General features: G+C 37.2%; 10 protein-coding genes across 10 annotated transcripts; 7 read left to right on the top strand and 3 right to left on the bottom strand.

Moving 5' to 3' along the window:
* Window positions 1–76: 76 nt before the first annotated feature.
* On the bottom strand, window positions 77–604 carry HNT2 (bis(5'-adenosyl)-triphosphatase; the record flags this gene model as incomplete). The annotated part of the gene is made up of 1 exon (XM_015612113.1): window positions 77–604. The coding sequence occupies one exon, from the start codon at window positions 602–604 to the stop codon at window positions 77–79; it is 528 nt and encodes a 175-aa protein (XP_015467076.1).
* A 377-nt stretch (window positions 605–981) lies between these two features.
* AC631_03283 (peroxiredoxin) lies at window positions 982–1,572 on the bottom strand (the record flags this gene model as incomplete). The annotated part of the gene is made up of 1 exon (XM_015612112.1): window positions 982–1,572. The coding sequence occupies one exon, from the start codon at window positions 1,570–1,572 to the stop codon at window positions 982–984; it is 591 nt and encodes a 196-aa protein (XP_015467075.1).
* A 692-nt stretch (window positions 1,573–2,264) lies between these two features.
* SEC18 (AAA family ATPase) lies at window positions 2,265–4,604 on the top strand (the record flags this gene model as incomplete). Its single annotated transcript, XM_015612111.1, has 1 exon — window positions 2,265–4,604. One exon carries the CDS (start codon window positions 2,265–2,267, stop codon window positions 4,602–4,604), a length of 2,340 nt encoding a protein of 779 aa, XP_015467074.1.
* Window positions 4,605–5,661: 1,057 nt separating this feature from the next.
* Window positions 5,662–6,774, top strand: AC631_03281 (uncharacterized protein; the record flags this gene model as incomplete). Its single annotated transcript, XM_015612110.1, has 1 exon — window positions 5,662–6,774. The coding sequence occupies one exon, from the start codon at window positions 5,662–5,664 to the stop codon at window positions 6,772–6,774; it is 1,113 nt and encodes a 370-aa protein (XP_015467073.1).
* A 1,043-nt stretch (window positions 6,775–7,817) lies between these two features.
* Window positions 7,818–9,548, top strand: KIS2 (Kis2p; the record flags this gene model as incomplete). Its single annotated transcript, XM_015612109.1, has 1 exon — window positions 7,818–9,548. The coding sequence occupies one exon, from the start codon at window positions 7,818–7,820 to the stop codon at window positions 9,546–9,548; it is 1,731 nt and encodes a 576-aa protein (XP_015467072.1).
* Window positions 9,549–9,872: 324 nt separating this feature from the next.
* RVS162 (Rvs162p) lies at window positions 9,873–10,679 on the top strand (the record flags this gene model as incomplete). The annotated part of the gene is made up of 1 exon (XM_015612108.1): window positions 9,873–10,679. One exon carries the CDS (start codon window positions 9,873–9,875, stop codon window positions 10,677–10,679), a length of 807 nt encoding a protein of 268 aa, XP_015467071.1.
* Window positions 10,680–10,871: 192 nt separating this feature from the next.
* Window positions 10,872–13,388, top strand: AC631_03278 (uncharacterized protein; the record flags this gene model as incomplete). Its single annotated transcript, XM_015612107.1, has 1 exon — window positions 10,872–13,388. One exon carries the CDS (start codon window positions 10,872–10,874, stop codon window positions 13,386–13,388), a length of 2,517 nt encoding a protein of 838 aa, XP_015467070.1.
* A 36-nt stretch (window positions 13,389–13,424) lies between these two features.
* AC631_03277 (uncharacterized protein) lies at window positions 13,425–14,933 on the bottom strand (the record flags this gene model as incomplete). Its single annotated transcript, XM_015612106.1, has 1 exon — window positions 13,425–14,933. One exon carries the CDS (start codon window positions 14,931–14,933, stop codon window positions 13,425–13,427), a length of 1,509 nt encoding a protein of 502 aa, XP_015467069.1.
* Window positions 14,934–15,079: 146 nt separating this feature from the next.
* Window positions 15,080–16,003, top strand: AC631_03276 (protein-transporting protein; the record flags this gene model as incomplete). The annotated part of the gene is made up of 1 exon (XM_015612105.1): window positions 15,080–16,003. The coding sequence occupies one exon, from the start codon at window positions 15,080–15,082 to the stop codon at window positions 16,001–16,003; it is 924 nt and encodes a 307-aa protein (XP_015467068.1).
* Window positions 16,004–16,269: 266 nt separating this feature from the next.
* Window positions 16,270–18,951, top strand: RPG1A (translation initiation factor eIF3 subunit a; the record flags this gene model as incomplete). Its single annotated transcript, XM_015612104.1, has 1 exon — window positions 16,270–18,951. The coding sequence occupies one exon, from the start codon at window positions 16,270–16,272 to the stop codon at window positions 18,949–18,951; it is 2,682 nt and encodes an 893-aa protein (XP_015467067.1).
* Window positions 18,952–19,107: the final 156 nt, after the last annotated feature.

Here is a 19,107-nt window from a genome sequence, read left to right as displayed (position 1 = left end):
GTCAATAGAATCAATAACTACGTATATTAGATGCATGGGCTGTCTAGATTTGTTTATATAGGATAGATAGTACCTATCATTGATTCATATACTTTTCGAGTTCGTCTTTAAGCCATATTGCCTCGTTAGATAATACTTCATCTGACCGGGGCAGTCTACCTTCATCTGGCACTGGTTGGAAGCCTCCAGATTTTTGGTACGCTTGTTGTCTTTCAAAAAACTCAATTAATGTGTTATTTAGGTCCAATCTATCTAACTTTTCATATATTCCATCTCCAAATCCATCGGTCTTGTAACGAGGAATTATGTGCGTGTGTAAATGAGGTATGGACTGTCCAGACTCAGGCCCATCTTGAATAGCAATATTTAATGAGTCGGCATTGTATAAATGTATTATAAACTTGTGAATAAGTTGCAATGTCAGCATATAATCCAGGGATTCTTCTGCCGTTAAATCTCCAAACCTCAAAATACTGGTTCTTAATGGCACAACAAGAACATGTCCCGGAACCAAAGGCTTAATGTTGACCAAAGCATAGGTGTACTTAGACCTGAAGAATACCTGGTGATTGACTAGATACTTATAGAAATATACGTCAGACATTGAAATAATGCAAGTTGAGCTATCTAGAGAGTACAGAATGGAAGGATTCTCTAAATCGCGATATATTTTCAGCCAACTTTTTTATCTGGTAAGAGCCGACATAGGATTACATTAGGAGAGAAATGGGGAGTAAACAGGAATATAAACCCCGAACTGGCCCCATGGACTAGCATTGATATAAATAATAAACAAAATAAAATTTCGCCAGTCAATTGACTAGTATTTGTTGAACCGTGGAAATTTGTGTGGCTTGCAGTTGTCGGACCACCACGGTGTGGATCTAATTAGCCCCTTATTTATCAAACTACACGAGCTCGTGAAATTATCAGTAATAAATATATTGAAGTCTAGTGTATATATTATATGTATATCTTAGTCTATTTGTTAACCTTACCGAAGTATTCCTTAGAAGAGGAAACTTCTGGCTTGATGGTTTCAGAACCTGGTTGCCAGTTAGCTGGGCAAACTTCACCGTGCTTTTCAGTGAATTGGAAAGCTTCAACCAATCTTAAGGATTCTTCAACAGATCTACCAACTGGTAAGTCGTTGACGGTGATTTGTCTCAAAACACCCTTTGGATCAATCAAGAAGATACCTCTTAATGCAACACCATCGTCTTCTAATAATACACCGTAGTCCTTGGCTAAGGAGTGGTTAGTGTCAGCAAGTAAAGGAATGTTAATTGGTCCTAAACCACCGTCCTTTCTAGCAACATTGGTCCAGGCCAATAAGGAGTATTCAGAGTCAGTGGATGCAAATAACACTTCGGTGTCCTTTTCAGCAAACTTCTTAACAGCTTCAGAGTAAGCAATGATTTCAGTTGGGCAAACGAATGTGAAAGCCAATGGGAAGAAGGCTAAGAGAACCCACTTACCCTTGTATTGTTCCAAAGAAACTTCTTCGAAGACACCATCAACAACAGCAGTTTTCTTGAATGATGGAGCTGGCTTTTGAATTTGTGCGACCATTGTGTATATATCTATTTTAATGTGTAGTTTATAATGTCAATTGACTAATAAATAATGAATTTAAATGAATAAAATGGTTTTGAAAAACTGTGGAAAATGGTTCCATTTATATACCGATGATTTTCGTCCGACAAATTCTAGAAGACCCGATTAATTACTAATTGCGGTAAGTGTTCCGGGTAAACTCTAAAGCAGATCGAGATCGGTTATCTGATCTTTTAGTTTACTGACTAATAGAACGCGTTTTAAGCAAGACATGGGATGGTTCTGGATTCTCCATGGGTATCCGATCTGATTAATATCTCTTTTGCTTCATAATCTGCTGAGTAAAAACCATGGAGCAATTGCAAAAACCTATATTCCAGAGGTTATCATAAGCAAACTGTGGCGCGATTAATAAGTCGGGTAAATCTGGCCATAATCCGTTATCAATGCGCCACACGACCGCACCGTGTCAGCTAGGCCGAGGTATCTCTGTTCAGATGCTTTTAATGGTATCAACACGAAATGGCAGAATCATCGGGTAATTCGACCGACAAATCCGCGCAGAATCCAGAAATCAAAAAATGGTCGAAACACGACCGTTGATGCCTAGCGATAGCTGAACAGAACAGCAGGCGCCTATTTTGTATGGGTCCCCAAAGATTAATCAACCATTAAACACTAGAACTCCAATAACAGACAAACGTATGATGGAAAAGCTAGGATTTCATAAGGTTTCAAATCATCCGGGTCCTGGAAACCCTTTGATCACTCACAATCAGCCAATTGTGCCTGAGAGAAAGGCGCCAGTGAGACACTTTAAGAAGCAGTTCAAGGTAGATAACTGCCCTTCGAATGCGGTGGCATTGTCTAATTGTATTGGGGTTAACCCAAGAGACTTCCAGGAGGTAGGAAACAGAGAACCAGTCATATTGGACGGAAATTTTGTCTATTCAATTTTCAAGGACGACTCGGTGGCACCAGGACTGGTCGGACTTGCAGGTAACATGAGACTGTGGGGAAAATGGTCGTTGCAGCAGCCAGTGGTGGTCGAACCCTTCAACATATTTGATGGGAATAAAAAGAGCTATTTGGGAAGTGTGGAATTGGTGATTGATTTCAGATCCAGATCAAAGGCGCACTCGGCTCCTATTAACCACGACGAGTTGGTGCAACACTTTTTGAAGATGTACGAGAACCAGATCTTGCAGCCATCACAGTCGATTGTCATGGACTTTAAGGCGAATATTTTCATCATCACTGTGACTGGTATCCAGGTGCTTGATATCAACAACTTGGGCGATGTACCAGACTTGCAGACATTGAGCGACTTGAGTGCGAAGGGGATTTTGATCAAACAGACCCAAGTCAGTATGTATCCAGTAGAGGGTTCGTCGATCAACATTGCAGCTCCAAGTGGCTCGAGACAACTTAGAAAGCCTCAGGGTAAACCAATAATCAACCCTGATTTCAAGTTGGAACAAATGGGTATTGGTGGGTTAGACGAAGAGTTCTCGCAGATTTTTAGAAGGGCTTTTGCCAGTAGAATTATTTCACCAGATTTAGTAGAAAAGTTAGCGTTGAGACATGTCAAGGGTTTGTTGTTGTTCGGACCCCCAGGTACAGGTAAAACATTGATTGCAAGACAAATTGGTAAAATGTTGAATGTTAAGGAGCCAAAGGTTGTTAATGGTCCAGAGATGTTGTCCAAGTATGTTGGTGCATCTGAAGAGAACATTAGAAAGTTGTTTCTGGATGCCGAAACTGAATATAAACAGAAGGGAGAAAACTCGCAATTACATATCATTATCTTTGATGAATTGGATTCAGTTTTCAAACAAAGAGGATCTGCGAAGTCCGATGGTACCGGGGTTGGTGACAATGTTGTGAATCAGTTGTTAGCAAAGATGGATGGTGTCGACCAGTTGAACAACATTTTAATTATTGGTATGACCAACAGATTAGATTTGATCGATAATGCGCTATTGAGACCTGGTAGATTCGAGATTCAGATTGAAATTTCGTTGCCAGACGAAAAGGGCCGTAAAGACATTCTTTTAATTCACACCAAAAAGATGAAAGAAAACGACTTGTTGGAAGACGATGTGGACTTTGACGAATTAGCAGCCTTAACTAAGAATTTCACAGGTGCCGAGTTAGAAGGTTTATGTAATTCGGCAACTTCTTTTGCCATCAATAAGTATACCAAGAGTGACTCAATGGCACAAGTAGATGCTAATATTGCCAAGATGAAATTGACCAGAAACGATTTCTTATTGGCATTGAATGAAGTAAAGCCGGCGTTTGGTGTTAATGAAGAAGACTTGACCAAGAATGCTCCACACGGAATTATCCCATACTCTCCTAAAGTCAAAACTATCTTTGATAAGGGTCAATCGTTTATTGATGAAGTTAAATCTTCCGAGACAGAGAGATTAATCAGTATTTTGTTACATGGACCTCCAGGGTCAGGTAAGACTGCAATCGCGTCTACCTTGGCGCTCAATTCGGATTTCCCATTTATCAAGATGCTTTCTGCCGAAAGTTTGGTGGGAATGTCAGAAGGTATGAAAATAACCACTATCGACAATATTTTTAGAGATATATACAAGTCTCCATTAAACATCTTGGTTATTGATAAAATCGAGAATTTGATCAACTACGTTCCAATTGGACCTAGATTTTCCAATGACATCTTGCAGATGTTGATGGTCAACTTGAATAAGCAACCACCTAACGGAAGAAGACTTTTGATCATCGGAACGACGTCGCAATATTCGGTTTTAAAACATATGAACTTGGTAGATTGTTTCACCAAGACCATTGGTGTGGGGCAAGTTACCAGCACTGACGAACTAATGATAATTATGACCAAAATCGGCTTTATGAATGAACAAGATAGACATGCTATCGTGGACCAATTAAACAATATGGAAAATCCAATGGGTATTGGTATCAAAAAGCTTTTGCAAGTATTGATGAATTCGAAATACTTGAAGGCCGATGTCAATGGTGTGGTAGAAAACATCATAGAAGCACATTTAACCTAGTGGTGCTGTATATTAAATAACATTATATAAAGCCAATCAATAAAACTTTTTGCTTTTGCATTTTATATATTCGAGTGATACTTACTGGCTAAGGCGTTCAATAATTTAGCTTCGATACCTAAAACGTATAAAATATCACTATTCGTTGATATTAGGTCCAATAACTAATAACTAACACATTAACTTATTAGGGTGTGTACCGCAAGCTCTATAATTACAATATGATTATCAACCTAGTGCCTCAATAATATATTGTATCACATTCCCTCCAACTATTGCACTTAAGTATATCTTAGAACAATATTTTTTATATCTATGTACGTATTGCTTGTTACAGGAGTATTTTTATCGCTCTCTTAGCCAGTTGTGTTTCGAACTAATTCAAACAATTAGAAAACATCTTTGGTGCCGGGTTCGAACTGGCGACCTAATCTCCGAGCATCTCGCCTACGCGCAGATTATGTATGTGTCTAATTGTGGTGTATCGCATAAATGTGCTATTGATATATGCTTGTAATATAACCTATTTGAGTCTAATATCAATAGATATACTAATATAATTCATACTATACAGAATATACAAGTATAAGTATAATAGATGCTTATAAAAGGCTATTTTGTATATTAAAGTCCCTTTGGTTTAGGTCATATATATAATTAGTGGTAATGCGTATCCTTCGTATCGAAGAGTTTGCAGATTTGTTTACGTTCGCTAAACGGGGTCTTATGATACATATCTTTAAATTTATTGTAGAACAATATACATATATACCAAGTTATTGATATGTATAGATAGCTAGGAAAAACATCTATATATATGTATATATTAGAATTCATTTATATATACATAGGGCTATTAATACAGCATAACTCGTTAATCTAGTGATGGCATATTTTAAGGTATCATCTATGCGTCTGCGCCGAGCCTAGATGATCTCCGCCAATAATACAGTTACTATGTTACCGATAGTTAGATTGTGGAACACCTGAAATTATAAATAGACCAGAAATCCACCCATAAATAGCTAGAAAAGGTATAGGACAGTAATAGGACAACATGGACCCTATGGATTGTTTTGTTACACCAAGTAGCATAAACCGGTGCTCATTCAACCGGCAAATATCTATTGAGACCAACATATTCGCATTTGATGATTTGAGTCCTAGTGAGGGATTTAGGACCAATGACGACTTTTTATTTGAAAGTTACAGAGGCATGGACGACTTGGCGTCACCGCTTACTTCAAGTGAGTCTAGCGCCCAATGCTCGAAAGAAATTTTTGGTTTAGTGGAGGAAGAATATTCATTTGATACAATCGATACGATAGATACCTATTCAGAATTCAATGGGGGTTCAATAGTTGATGAGTTAGGGTTAATAAATGAGGTTTCAGAAGGAACGATCCACCACGAGAAAACAAGCGCGGAGTGGAAGGTTGTGATAAGATTTGGGCGAATGAAACACAAATACCAGCAAACACTTCTCGAACGAGAGAATATTATAGAAACCAAGGGGAAAAGTGCAACTGGTGAAAAATCAGGCAAGGGTCTGGGTTTGCGGAAGAGCAAAGATAAGGCCAAACCTTTTAAGCCGAGTGAAAGATTCAATAGTGACATAGACAGGTCGATAGAAGAATTCAGCTCGCAAATATCAAATGTCGAACTAGACACTAGAATCCATCTGGAACCCAATTTTTTCGGGCTTATTCCTCTCCACATAATGAAGCGCGACCCCAAATATCGCTTGACGGTTGCAAAACCCAAAGCCACCCATGAAGACTACGTCAATAAGATGAACAAAATATCCAAAATTGATAATGATAAATACTTCTCCCGTATCAATATCCACGAACTATCGCATATACTCGAGCTCGACAACCTCAACATCTCGCTAACCCGTGAAATCGAACTCAAGGTGTTGAAAGTCTTTCAACTCTACTGCAAGTTTGAGCTTGGCCACAAAACTTGGATCCGTGATACGAACAAACCACAGCGTAAAGATCTCATTACAAAGCTTCGCAACTACATTTCCACCTGGTATCCTGAGTTAAATAAGTTCAAGCTTGAGGTTATCATCAGACGGGGAAGCTACAGTATAATGCAACGAAGGTTAAGAAGAGAACGTCGTAAGCGATGTTCAGCTGCTTCCAAACGCCATACAATCGCATAAAGAGAAGTTCAGTTGTTCGTATATTAGAGATCTTTTGCACCATTTGTACCATCAGCTCCCTATTCATCAGAATTTACTCAAGTGTGCACCGAACACCAAATACCAAAAATTCAATTCCGCGGAACTCAAACAACTACAGAACTTCACTATTGGTCTAGTCCGGCCGAATAAATTGTGTATATTGTATTAAATGTATGTCATAGTGTTTAAAGGGGAAATAGTCCCACCTGTTGTAACAGCATGCCGACGCTAGCCGAACGACCCCAAAAACCTGATCTAGATCTTCATCCATTCTTCTTAAACTTCAGATGGACCGTATATATCAGCTAGCACTAGAATCCTAAACTTTTAACACATGTTCATCTTTCGGAAATGTGTGTATTGTGGAAATGTACGGCTGGCGGTTATTTTGGCGCTCTTCACCGGATCTCCGTCCTCTTTTCTACTCAGCAAAACTATGCCAGCAAATGGAACAATACACGCCACACGCCCAAAAATCAAGAAAAAAAAAAAATGAAATGTGGCCAATGTCGCAAGTATATGGAACAATGTCGGTGAGGGGCTCTTGTCGTATATTTTATTACGGCAAAATGTCTCGATGTCGTGAATATCGCTTTTTATTATCAAAGCCGTCTTGGGTACCACAATTCGTTATACGTCAACTTTACACGTTTTGACTTGCAACAGCAGCATTTGGACGCCTAACAGGTAATAAACATTCCGGATGAAAGCAGGGTGAACAGAAAATTTGCTGATTCGTCCAATCAGTTTCATCGTTAAGATTCAGTTCATATTACGATACCCTTAATTGGAAAGACCGGCCGCATGTAACTAACAATCCTGCACATTGATATGCTTATTCGTTTTGGTGTGCAAGTTGCTCCAAAAACTGCAGAAAAGGATACACTAGACTGAACATAGTAGATTTTTTTCTTCTTCTCTTCAAAGTAGCTTGAATCGATAAGGGAATACACGAGATCACAATACATGAACGATTATTTAAAGGGCAGGCTATTGTACGAATTAGTTATTGGAAAATAATCATGGGTAATAATACTTCTAGTACTAGAAAATCAACAGCTAGCCGGTATAATCTGGGCAATATTCGAAAATCGTCGACTTCTACGAACAACTATCATAATTTAGATGAGGAGTTCAGCGATTTGATATTGCACCAGGTAAAACGCAAGCAGGATGAGAAACACGGTCGACAGAAGGAACAACAAAACGAGCCATCAGGGATTCACACTCAGAATAGTTCAGGGACAGATGGGTCCAACAGGAGCATGCAGCAGCAATACCATCAATTTTCGAATGACTTGATAGAAGATGAGTTCAATGAGTTGAATGCCGGATTACTTGATGTAGACGGCACCGAAGTGGCACGGAACATTTTACCCAACAGCGACTACAACAGCGACGCAATGGATACGTCCGAAGACCACTCGATATCGAGTGGTCTGTCAATGCCCCAGAGGGGTGACACACCGACTCCTAACTTGAGCAAGGTGGATTTTACTAAGATTGCAGTGGCACCGTCCAATGCTGAAGATGTGAACATGAATTCATATGTTGCATCTCCAGTGGGTAAAAGCAATATTTCTAGCAAGTCTAAGAATGGCAGACGTATCCCAGTCGAAATTAAATGGGTGAATTCAAACAAAGAAAACATTCTGAAGATATCGATAATCGGGTCATTTTCGAATTGGAGGAATATTATCCACTTATCGCAGTCATCCCAACACGAGAACGAATATGTCACTACAATCAAATTACCGTTAGGTGTCCACAAATTGTTATATATAATAAACAACGAATATAGGGTCAGTGACCAATTACCTACTGCCACCGACCATGAGGGGATATTTTTCAATTGGTTTGAAGTGTTAGATGAAGTTCATCTTTTCAACCATTCACACAACCAGCCAAATCATGTTGGTGCGTCTTCAGATTATGATGCCAATATCATTCTGTCACTTTCACAAGGCGAGACTCAAACTGCTGGTAGGTATGAAGTAGACAAAATCAGAAAGAAGCTGAACAGCTTCTTAGCCAAGGTGAGTAAAAGTGAAGCGTTTCCGGATGTTGAACATGTGGAATACATGCCCGAAAATTCTCCTTCTCCTGCGATCGGACCACAAACAGTAGAAGAATTAGTAGCACCTAGACCTTATGCCGAACGCATGCAATCGGATGATTGTTCCACCACAACCAACGAATCGAATAAGTACGTGCCTTATCATGAAAAATTATCGTCATCATTCTTGGCAGATTATCAAAAATCGGCCTTGAGTTATTCGAGCGAAATTCCGGAAATGTTTGTGAATTACGATTACTTTAAGAGCAAAGGTCCAGACTACGAGCTACCGGAACCACCCCAATTACCAGCACATTTAAACAATGTGTTGTTAAACAAGATGTCATCTAACCAACAACAAAACCATGCTCAAAACATTCCTATGGTTCCACCTACAATCACCGATCATCAACATTACCAGCAAGTTCAGCAGATACAATCTAGCCAATACCCATATGACTACCAAACTTCTTCTGTAGTCCCTAACAATTCTTCAAAGAGACCTCCTTTAAGAAGAGCAGACAGTTCATATTACGCTTCAAATCAAGAGGCATATCACTTGTCGATTCCTAACCACGTAATATTGAACCACCTTATGACCACATCTATAAGAAACGATGTTTTAATAGTGGCATGTATTACAAGATATTCAGGTAAATTTGTAACTCAGATAATGCACTCACCTGCAGATACATGAGAGTTGGTCTGGTCTTAAGAGTTGGTGTTTGGACTAGAGCTTACAAGTTTGTATTTTAGCATTTGTTAATATCTACCATTCAATTCTTTAATTTATGCTTGTTGTTACTTATACATTTTTATTTAATCCTTATTTATAATATACACTTATTTACTTTGAACCTCATTTGTGGTTCTGGAAAGACCGGCTTCTCGAATATCGATTGTGAAACAATTTTCAAACCATTTGTAATCAGTATATATTACTGAGATCATATATATACTTAACATTGTCTATACATTGATATATACAACAGCATATGAGGTTCAAGTTATAGGTAGAAATATGTCTTGGACGGGTATAAAAAAGGCTATTAATAGAGCTGGTGCTCAAGTAATGTTAAAGACTGGGCATATCGAGGAAACAATCGATAAGGACTATGAATTTGAAGAGAAGCGTTTCAAGTATATGGAGTCTACATCTACCAAGTTACAGAAAGAACTCAAGCATTATCTAGACTCATTAAGGATATTAACAAATGCTCAAGTCAATGTGAGTGAAGTATTGAGTGAGTTCTATGGGTCTAATAAGAATGAGGACAAAGAGTACAAAAGTATAAGTCAAGAATATTATGGCGTAATGAAACTTCTAAATGACCATACCGTGGGCGAGTTAGAACAGCCATTCAACCAAACTGTGCTTAATCCTATAGCGAGATTTAATTCCTACTATATTGAGATCAATGAGGCCATAAAGAAGAGAAACCACAAGAAACTCGATTATGATGCCATGAAGAACAAGGTGCGGAAGCTTATTGAAAAACCAGGAGAAGATCCTCTGTACGAGGCCAAATTGAGTCAATCTCAAAGCCAATTGACCCAATTGGAGACTTCTTATGAAACTATAAATGATCAATTAAAAGATGAGTTGCCAAAATTGATTGATCTTCGAATTCCTTTCTTAGACCCATCGTTTGAATCATTTGTAAAGTTGCAATTGAGGTTTTTCAACGAAAATTACAATCATTTGAATAACTTGCAAGTAAAGTTGGATGCTCAAACGAGACAAGATTACATCAACGGTACTCTAGATGAGAAAATTGATGATGTACTCATCAAAATGAGGGAATTAAACATAACTGGGACAATTTAATGTCTTGGATAGACTATTCTATTGTTTTGATTGTCATTTACTTCTGTATTTATGTGTGTATGGTCATAATTAATTATTAAGGTGTTTGGGTTATGTTTTGTGCAATATGTAGTACACAGAAAAAACATCAACAGATCGAGTTCTAAGCTATTTCTACGAGAAACAGCCTCATTGTAAACGCATCATATTCTTATGTTTAGAAAGAAGATATCCAATAATTCTTCAAAGCATAATCAAGAGGTTGAGAAATCAGCTTTTGATGAACCATTTTGGCAAAGATATGTCGATAGTTATGGCAAAATTGAAACGGGAGAAAAGGATAGTATGTCCTATAATACCAAAAAATATAACCATAACTCTTCAGCAGTGACTGCTTTATTAAGATACTTTGAGGCCTTGAAGTTACCAGTGCCGTCGGTGAACGAAATCATTTCTTTGTTAAAGTCTCCCTTTTCTCAAGGTGATATAATTAGGACTTTTCACCTAATTCGGTTTTTCCAATTAAGTAGCGAAGGGCTATTCTTGACAAATGAACCATGTGACAAATTGGGGTGTGCAATCCAGTATGTTGGGGCAGAGAATTGGGAAAATGTGATGTGCTATCTTGATGCGTTGTTATACTCAATGTTCTCCAGCTTAGAGAGTTTTGAACCAATATTGTTCATTTCAAACCACGAAAACACTTATGTAAATCAGTTAGCAGCAATATTGAGAGTTTATGTCAGTTTAATACGTTCTGGAAACTTGATTACAACTGATTTGACTACAAGACTTTGCGAAATTTTAAAGAAGCTTGGGTTCCATGAAGCAATGTCCCACAAACAGCAGGATTCAGCTGCATTATTTCAATTTTTAACTGATACGTTATCAATGCCTATGTTAACATTCAAAATTGATATTAAACATGGCGGAAAGCATGATAAAGATGATCAAAAGTATTCTAATGAAAGAATTCTTTTCGTGAGTATACCTGAAGATGACGAAGATACTAAACTGCAAGCATCAGACACCTCTGATTCTGAAGATGGGATCTTACTTGAAGAATGTCTAGAGCATTATTTCAATAATTCAATAAGTGTCAAGCGAGAATTGGAACGAAGAGCTACGTTAGAAAGTTTAAGGAGAGAAAGTAACCCGGGTGGTGAAATCTCTTATCAACCCAATGCATCTGACCGCAACTTGTCCAGAGTAACTACTGATATTTCTAGATCGCAACCGATACAGGAGGACACTAGTGTGGGCGACCAAGTAAACTATAATTCAACTAATGGTACAAATAGAAGATTTAGATCTGATAGTAAAAATAGTGTTAGACAAAGTATAAGGACTAGATCATCCACCCTTTCTATATGGTCTATAAATGACAATGATACATCTACGTCGAAAGAGGTGAGTTTACCAGCATGGATGTTTTTGAGATTATTACCATTTTATACCGACATTAATGAAATGCATACCGCAGATGGCAACATTCAAAGTATCGCAAAGAATTCCAAGGAGTTTATTAATAGAAGACCTATCTTACCAATATGTTTAAAAAGATATTCATATAATGATTCTAAGGCTCAAAGATCACAAAAACGGATTATTATTCCTCCTATCATTAATATTCCACGCTTTATCGCCGATGATGATGATGATGATGCTGCCGGAGATTTTAAATTGATTTTAGAAAGTGCGGTGTGCCATAAAGGAACCACGATTACACTGGGTCATTTTATATCCGTAACCCGTAAGAATACTCAAATTCTTGATGAGACTGATGACGAAGCATACAATGCTCCCTGGTACTTGTACGATGATATGAAGAAGAAATCGAGAGTAGTTGAAAAGTCCTTTAAAGATATTTTTAATACTGAATGGCCTTACATGCTATTTTATAGATTAGTTTCCAATGATGATTCCAATAACAATGCAAGCAGCTTAGACGGAGGCAGCATACGCTCTAGAAACCTTAATGAGAATATCAAAAAAATTGTTGTACCTCAAGGTGCAAAAGGTCAATGGTTAGACCATACAAATTTACTGCCGATCATTTCTGCCACGCCGTCTTCTGATGATATTGCATTATCGTCAAGGAAACAAAGTGTTATAAGTTCTACTTCAAGTACGCCTATGCCAGATATAGCGCCAACTGATCCAAGGTTTGTGGATATTAGAGATAAATATTTTTGGTATGTTACTGACAAAGATAAGAATTATTATAAAGAAGAATGTATTCAATCGCAAAATAGTCAGAAAACATCTGTGAGCTTGAGTCCCTATTATCGCCGAAATAGTCAATGGAGTGACACATCTAATATTAGTAGCATAAATCCATTACCGAATAAAATAGAAGCTTCATCTGAAATTAATAATGTGGTGGATGACATGAATAGATTAACTTTGACTTCAACAGGTAATTCTGGAAATAATTCTTATTGGAAAAAATCAAAGAAATCAAAAACCGAAGATAAGGATATTTCTGAAAAGAAAACGCCTGCTGCTTCTATTAACTTTGATGATACATCAAGCAAATCTTCATTGAAATCTAACCCAACTCCCGGCGAAAGTAATCATAAGCATCATTTGCGGCCGTATTTACTGCAACGCTATGACTCTTCTGGTGATGTTAGTGATGGAGATGAATACAGGAAATCAAGACTATTTGGTAAAAAACATAAAAGAAAGAGAGATGAATACAAGAAGGAAAAATGTATAATAATGTAGTACATATTTCTGATTTCTATAATCAAATAATAAACATTAATCACAATAATAAATGCGCCCATTCATCCCAGCCATTGCAACTTTGCTAGCCTCTTGTGGATGAGCTTTTATGCATGTAATAGGCTTATCACTTACCTTTAGCTTATTTACTAATTTACAGGTTTTCCAATCCCAGAAATATCCGAAACCTTTTGAATCACCACTCATAATAATTTTACCATCAGGTGAAATTTCCACATCAATACCATAGCCTGCTACGTTGTGACCATCGAACCATTTATTTTTGTTAAATTTAAACTTACCATGCCCTTGAATCACCTGTATTGAATTATCCATACTTTGGAGCGCTATGTATTTTCCTCCGGGATACATAACTGCTGATGGCATCGAATGTTGTGAAGGATCAGATATAAATTTGATTGGTATATTAATTTGCCAATCCCAGAATCTTACGGTTTTATCATCAGACGTAGACATAAATCTATTGTTATTGTCAATTATGGTCAAAGAATTAATAGCCCCTAGATGGTGATCGTATGTTTGTATTGGTATTTCAAAGTTAGGTATGCTCAAGTCGTAATGCTCAATTTTATGATTGGTTAACCCAACAATGAATTCATTTTCATTATTAGGATTAAATTTAATGACGTTAGGAATTGCCTTCAATTTAATAGTCTTTTCAATATTCCCAGTTTCCGTATTCCAAAGTATTACCTTTTTATCAAATGAACAACTCAAAAAGGTTTTCCCCGTTCCACTGAAAGTTACATCCTTGACAGCAAGGCTATGACCATAATAACCTCTTAACAATTCCCTCTTATGATAAAGATCCCATAGCATAATTTTACCATCGTTACCGCATGATAATAACAAATGACCAGAATTTGGAAAATATTCCAATTTATTAACACCTTTTGCATGTCCTCCGAACGTATGAATAATTTTCTTCGGAACAAAACATTCCTGCGATCCCGGTTCATTTGTTAAACTAACATTAAGATCCCTTGGTACGTGCATGTATGTTCTGCCTAAATAATCCTTTTCCTTCAGCCCAAAAAATTCGGTAAAAACCTTTGGTTCAGATTCTTCGTTATTTGCATCCTGATCCGCTTCTTCTTCATTCACATTGTCATCTGTTTCTGATCCATTAACTTCAGAAATAGATGCATCAGACTCGGAAGTATCCTTATAATCGGCCCACGGACCTAAATAATCAATATCTTTAGGATCCCCTTGCTTACGTCTCTTCTTTCTCAATTTTTTTGATTCTTGTTTTGAAGAATTATCCAGTTTCCTTTTACCTTTCATAGATTGAAGCTTCCATGTGGCATTATCATAGTAGTTTTCTTCTATACCACCACCGAAATTTCGTGTTTCTTTGTGACTTGTTTCTTGACTATTATTAATTGGTACTAATTCGTGGGCTGAAATATCAACATTCGGTACTGATACTATTTTATACTTCGAATCTTTAGGCAAAACAGGTATTTTAGGCAATTCTTCTCCACTGTCGGAACCTGACGAATATCCTTGAACTAATGACATTAACACAGTATATTAAGTGGATAATGATAATAAGAATGTAATCAGCTTATGCGATGGCACAAAATTATGTCATCGCAACTTCTGAAAAAAGTTGAAATTTACTAATCTTTCAGTTGATATAATTCATTAATCATACACCTGATATAATGGCAAAGAGAAGAGCAGACGAACCGGAAGATTCTGACATCGATGTTAGTTCCACAGATTCAGAAAATGAATTGGAAGAAGAACAGCAACAGGGAGAAGAAGGTGAAGATATAATCAATGTCGATTTTGATTACTTTGATTTAAATCCTGAAGTTGATTTCCATGCAATTAAGAATTTCCTTCGTCAATTGTTTGGAGATGATGCCTCAACATTTGATATTTCTTCGTTGGCTGATTTGGTTTTGACTAAGAATGCTGTTGGTACGACTATTAAGACCGAAGGAATCGAAAGTGATCCATTTGCAGTTTTGTCGGTAATAAACATGTCGGAAAACATCAATAAGCCATGTATCAAAACTTTAGTTGATTATGTTCTTCAAAAAACCGGCAAGAATTTGGAGTTCAACTTAATGTTGAGGAAATTGTTAGAAGCTAAGGACCAAAATTCCTCCGCATCATCTAAATCGTTAAAGGTAGGTTTGATTATCAGTGAAAGAATGATAAACATGCCGGTAGAAGTTGTTCCTCCTATGTATAAGATGTTATTGGAAGAAATGACCAAAGCAGACGACGCTCACGAGAAATACGAATTTGACTACTTTTTAGTCATTTCCAAAGTCTACAAGCTTGTGTCTGCAAAGATTCAGGACGAGGAAGCTCCCCAAAAGTCAAAGAAGAAGAAGGTTGCTACCAATGAACCGGTCCCAGTAGAAATGGACTACTTTCATTATGAAGACATAATTTTGGAAGAAAATGCTAAATATTTTGCTACTTATGACTACAATGATGCCAAGCAAGATACAGATTCAAGAAGAGTATTCACTGATTACGGAATCGATCCTAAATTGAGCTTAATCTTGATTGACAAGAACAAACTTGCTGAATCAATTCCTCAAATGGAAGAGAAGTTTCCTCCCTTTTAGTTAGAATTTAGACCTCAAAAAGTTGAGAGTTATATAGATTGAATGTTCATGATGCCGCCCAGTTCCTCATGAAACGGTCTTACCCGTGTATATTATACTTATTTAATAGTTATCCATGTCTATTAAGAAGATACTGTAAAGAAATTTTATCATCACACGACCGCTGTCGATGAAATTTTTTTTGGAGCACGATGTTGATTTGAAAAATCTTTAAGGCCAATATATAACGATATCTATATCATCAACTAGAGGTAGATAGTAAAAACATGGCTCCACCTCATAGACATCACAATTTCCGTCCGGAAAATGTGTTAAAGCGTGCTGAAGATTTGATTGCTGTTGACCAAAGAGATGCAGCTTTGGAAACATTGTACGAATTAATCACATCCAAGAGAATTCGTTACTTAGCAGTTCAAGATTTAGAACCAATTGCTTTGTTACTTATCGAGTTAGCTGTTGACTTAAGAAAGGGTAAATTAGCCAAGGATGCTTTACATCAATATAAAAAGAACGTCCAAATGTCTGAAAATGGTCTTGAATCCGTGCAAGTTATTGTTCGTAAATTCATCGAATTAGCCGAAAAGAAGTTAGAAGAAGCCCAAGCTAAGGCAGATGTCAAGATTGACCAAGAAGAAGACGAAGACTTAGAAGCAGCACAGACTCCAGAAAGCATTTTATTATCGGCAGTCTCAAATGCTGATTCCGCTGACCGTACTGAACGTGAATTGGTCAACCCATGGTTGAGATTTTTGTGGGAAGCTTTAAGAGCAGTTTTGGATATATTGAGAAATAACTCCAAGTTGGAAGTGACCTACTCAGCTATCGTTAATCAAGCATTCCAATTCTGTTTGAAGTTCAATAGAAAGGCTGAATTCAGAAGATTATGTGAATTATTAAGAGGACACATGCAGTCTGTCACCACCCAAATCAAACCAGTTGGAAATATGAATGCTATCGACTTATCTGATTCTGAAACAGTTCAACGTTACTTGGATCAACGTTTTGCTCAATTGAATATTTCTGTCAAATTAGAATTATGGCAGGAATCTTTCCGTTCTGTCGATGACGTTCACACCTTGATTACCGCCTCTAAGAAGGCTCCAAGACCAGTCATGATGGCTAACTACTATGAAAACTTAGGTAGAATCTTTGCTGTTTCAGGTAATTCTTTGTACCACGCTGCTGCCTGGAACAAATTTTTCAACTTGTACTGCCAATCTCCAAATGCCACCGATGACGAATTAAGTCATTATGCTTCTATCCTTGTTTTAGCCACCTTATCTGTTCCCCAAAAATCTCTTAACAGTAATGAAACTGTTGTTGATGATCATAAGGCTAAGAATGCTAAATTAACTTCATTATTGAACTTGAACCAAGTCCCAACTAGAGACACTTTATTGAAGTCTATTGTCAGTAGATCCATTTTAAGTTTTGTCGATCCAGCAGTGAAGCAATTATTTACTGTCTTAGAAGAAGATGAATTCCACCCATTAACCATCAAGAAAAAGGTTTCAGAAGTTTTCCAAGTTATTCAATCAGACAAGAACTACAAGCAATATATCCCAACTTTAACTGAAGCAATCTTGATCAGATTATACCAACAAGTTTCCCAAGTCTATGAAACTGTTAAATTGGATTTCTTAGTTTCCTTGGGTATCATTGAAGGCACTGAATTTTCTTTAAGCGCATTAGAAGTTGAAAACTTAATCGTTAATGGTGTCAAAGATGGCTACTTATCATTGACTATTGACCATGAGACCGACGTTGTCACATTGAAATCTAAGCCATTTGAAGACGCTTTTACTGATTCATCAAGCTCCAAATTACAAATATCTCCATCTGAATTAGTTAGATCTCAATTATCTAAGTTGGCTCAGACTTTGTCTTCGTCCGCCAAGGTTATTGACCCAGAATATGAGGTCCGTATCCAAAAGACCCGTGAAGAAGCTTTGAAGAATGCTATTGCTGATATGGCAAGAGAACAACAAGAAATTGCTGATCGTGTCAATGTTATGGAAGAACGTAAGCGTATCGCTGACAAAGCTAAGCGTCAACAAGAAGAGGAAGCTGCCAGATTAAGACAAGAGGCCACTATTGCTGAACAAAAGGCTGAACAAGAAAGAATATTAGCTGAACAAGAAAGAAGAAACTTAGAGAAGTTAGAAAGAGAAAGGCAATTGGTCAAGGAAAAAGAAAAATTGAAAATTGCTGAAGAAATTAACGCAAAGGGTATTATCAAGCTTGACTTGAATAACTTAGACGATTTAGACACCGAAAAATTGAGAACCATGCAAATCGAACAGTTGAATAAGGATAAGAAAAACTTAGAAGAACGTTTGAAGGTTTTGTCCAAGAAGAACGATCATACTGAAAGAGCATTCAGACGTTATGAATTACAATACTTAGAAAAGGATGCTGAAAAGCAAAAGGAGGAAGATATCAAGAATTACGAATCTTTAAAGCAACTTAAGATCAGTAAAGCTAAGAAAGAACACGAAGAATCCTTGGCATTGAGAGAGCGTTTACAACGTATTATTCCAGACTTCGAGCCATTTAAGAAAATGATTGACGAAAAGCATTCAAGTAAATTAGCTGAATTAAGAAAAGAAGCTCAAGCTGCTTTTGAACAGGCAAAGAGAGAACGTATTGAACGTGTCAAGCACCAACGTATTGAAGAGTTAATGGAAAGACGTGAATACGAACGTAAAGAAGCCGAAGAAGCTGAAATAAAGAGAATGCGCCAAGAAGAAATGGATAAGTTCAAGGAAGAACTTAGACTTCAAAAAGAAAAAGATTCTGAATCATTAAGAAGAAGACAAGAAATGGCTAATCAAGCCACTAAACCAGCTGCTCCAGAACCTGCACCAGCTCCAGCACAAGAAAAGCCTAGCGCACCTTTGACTTTCGCTGAAAAGATGAGATTAAAGAGACTTGGAAAGCTGAACTGATTTTAGTTATACGTAGTTAGAGTTTATCTATGTAGTAAATTTATTACCTTTCCACATATTCAGAGCTGTAGCTTGTTCTCAGACACGAAAATCTTCCCGAATTTCTCGTACGTACGAGAAAAGCAGTAGAGATATATTTCCATTGAAAGGGCTTCA

This window comes from Debaryomyces fabryi (genome assembly GCF_001447935.2).
Source record: "Debaryomyces fabryi strain CBS 789 chromosome Unknown contig00068, whole genome shotgun sequence".
NCBI classification, from domain to species: Eukaryota; Fungi; Ascomycota; class Pichiomycetes; order Serinales; family Debaryomycetaceae; genus Debaryomyces; species Debaryomyces fabryi.
Note: the sequence above shows the minus strand (reverse complement) of the source record. Positions and strands in the feature narration are given on the sequence as shown.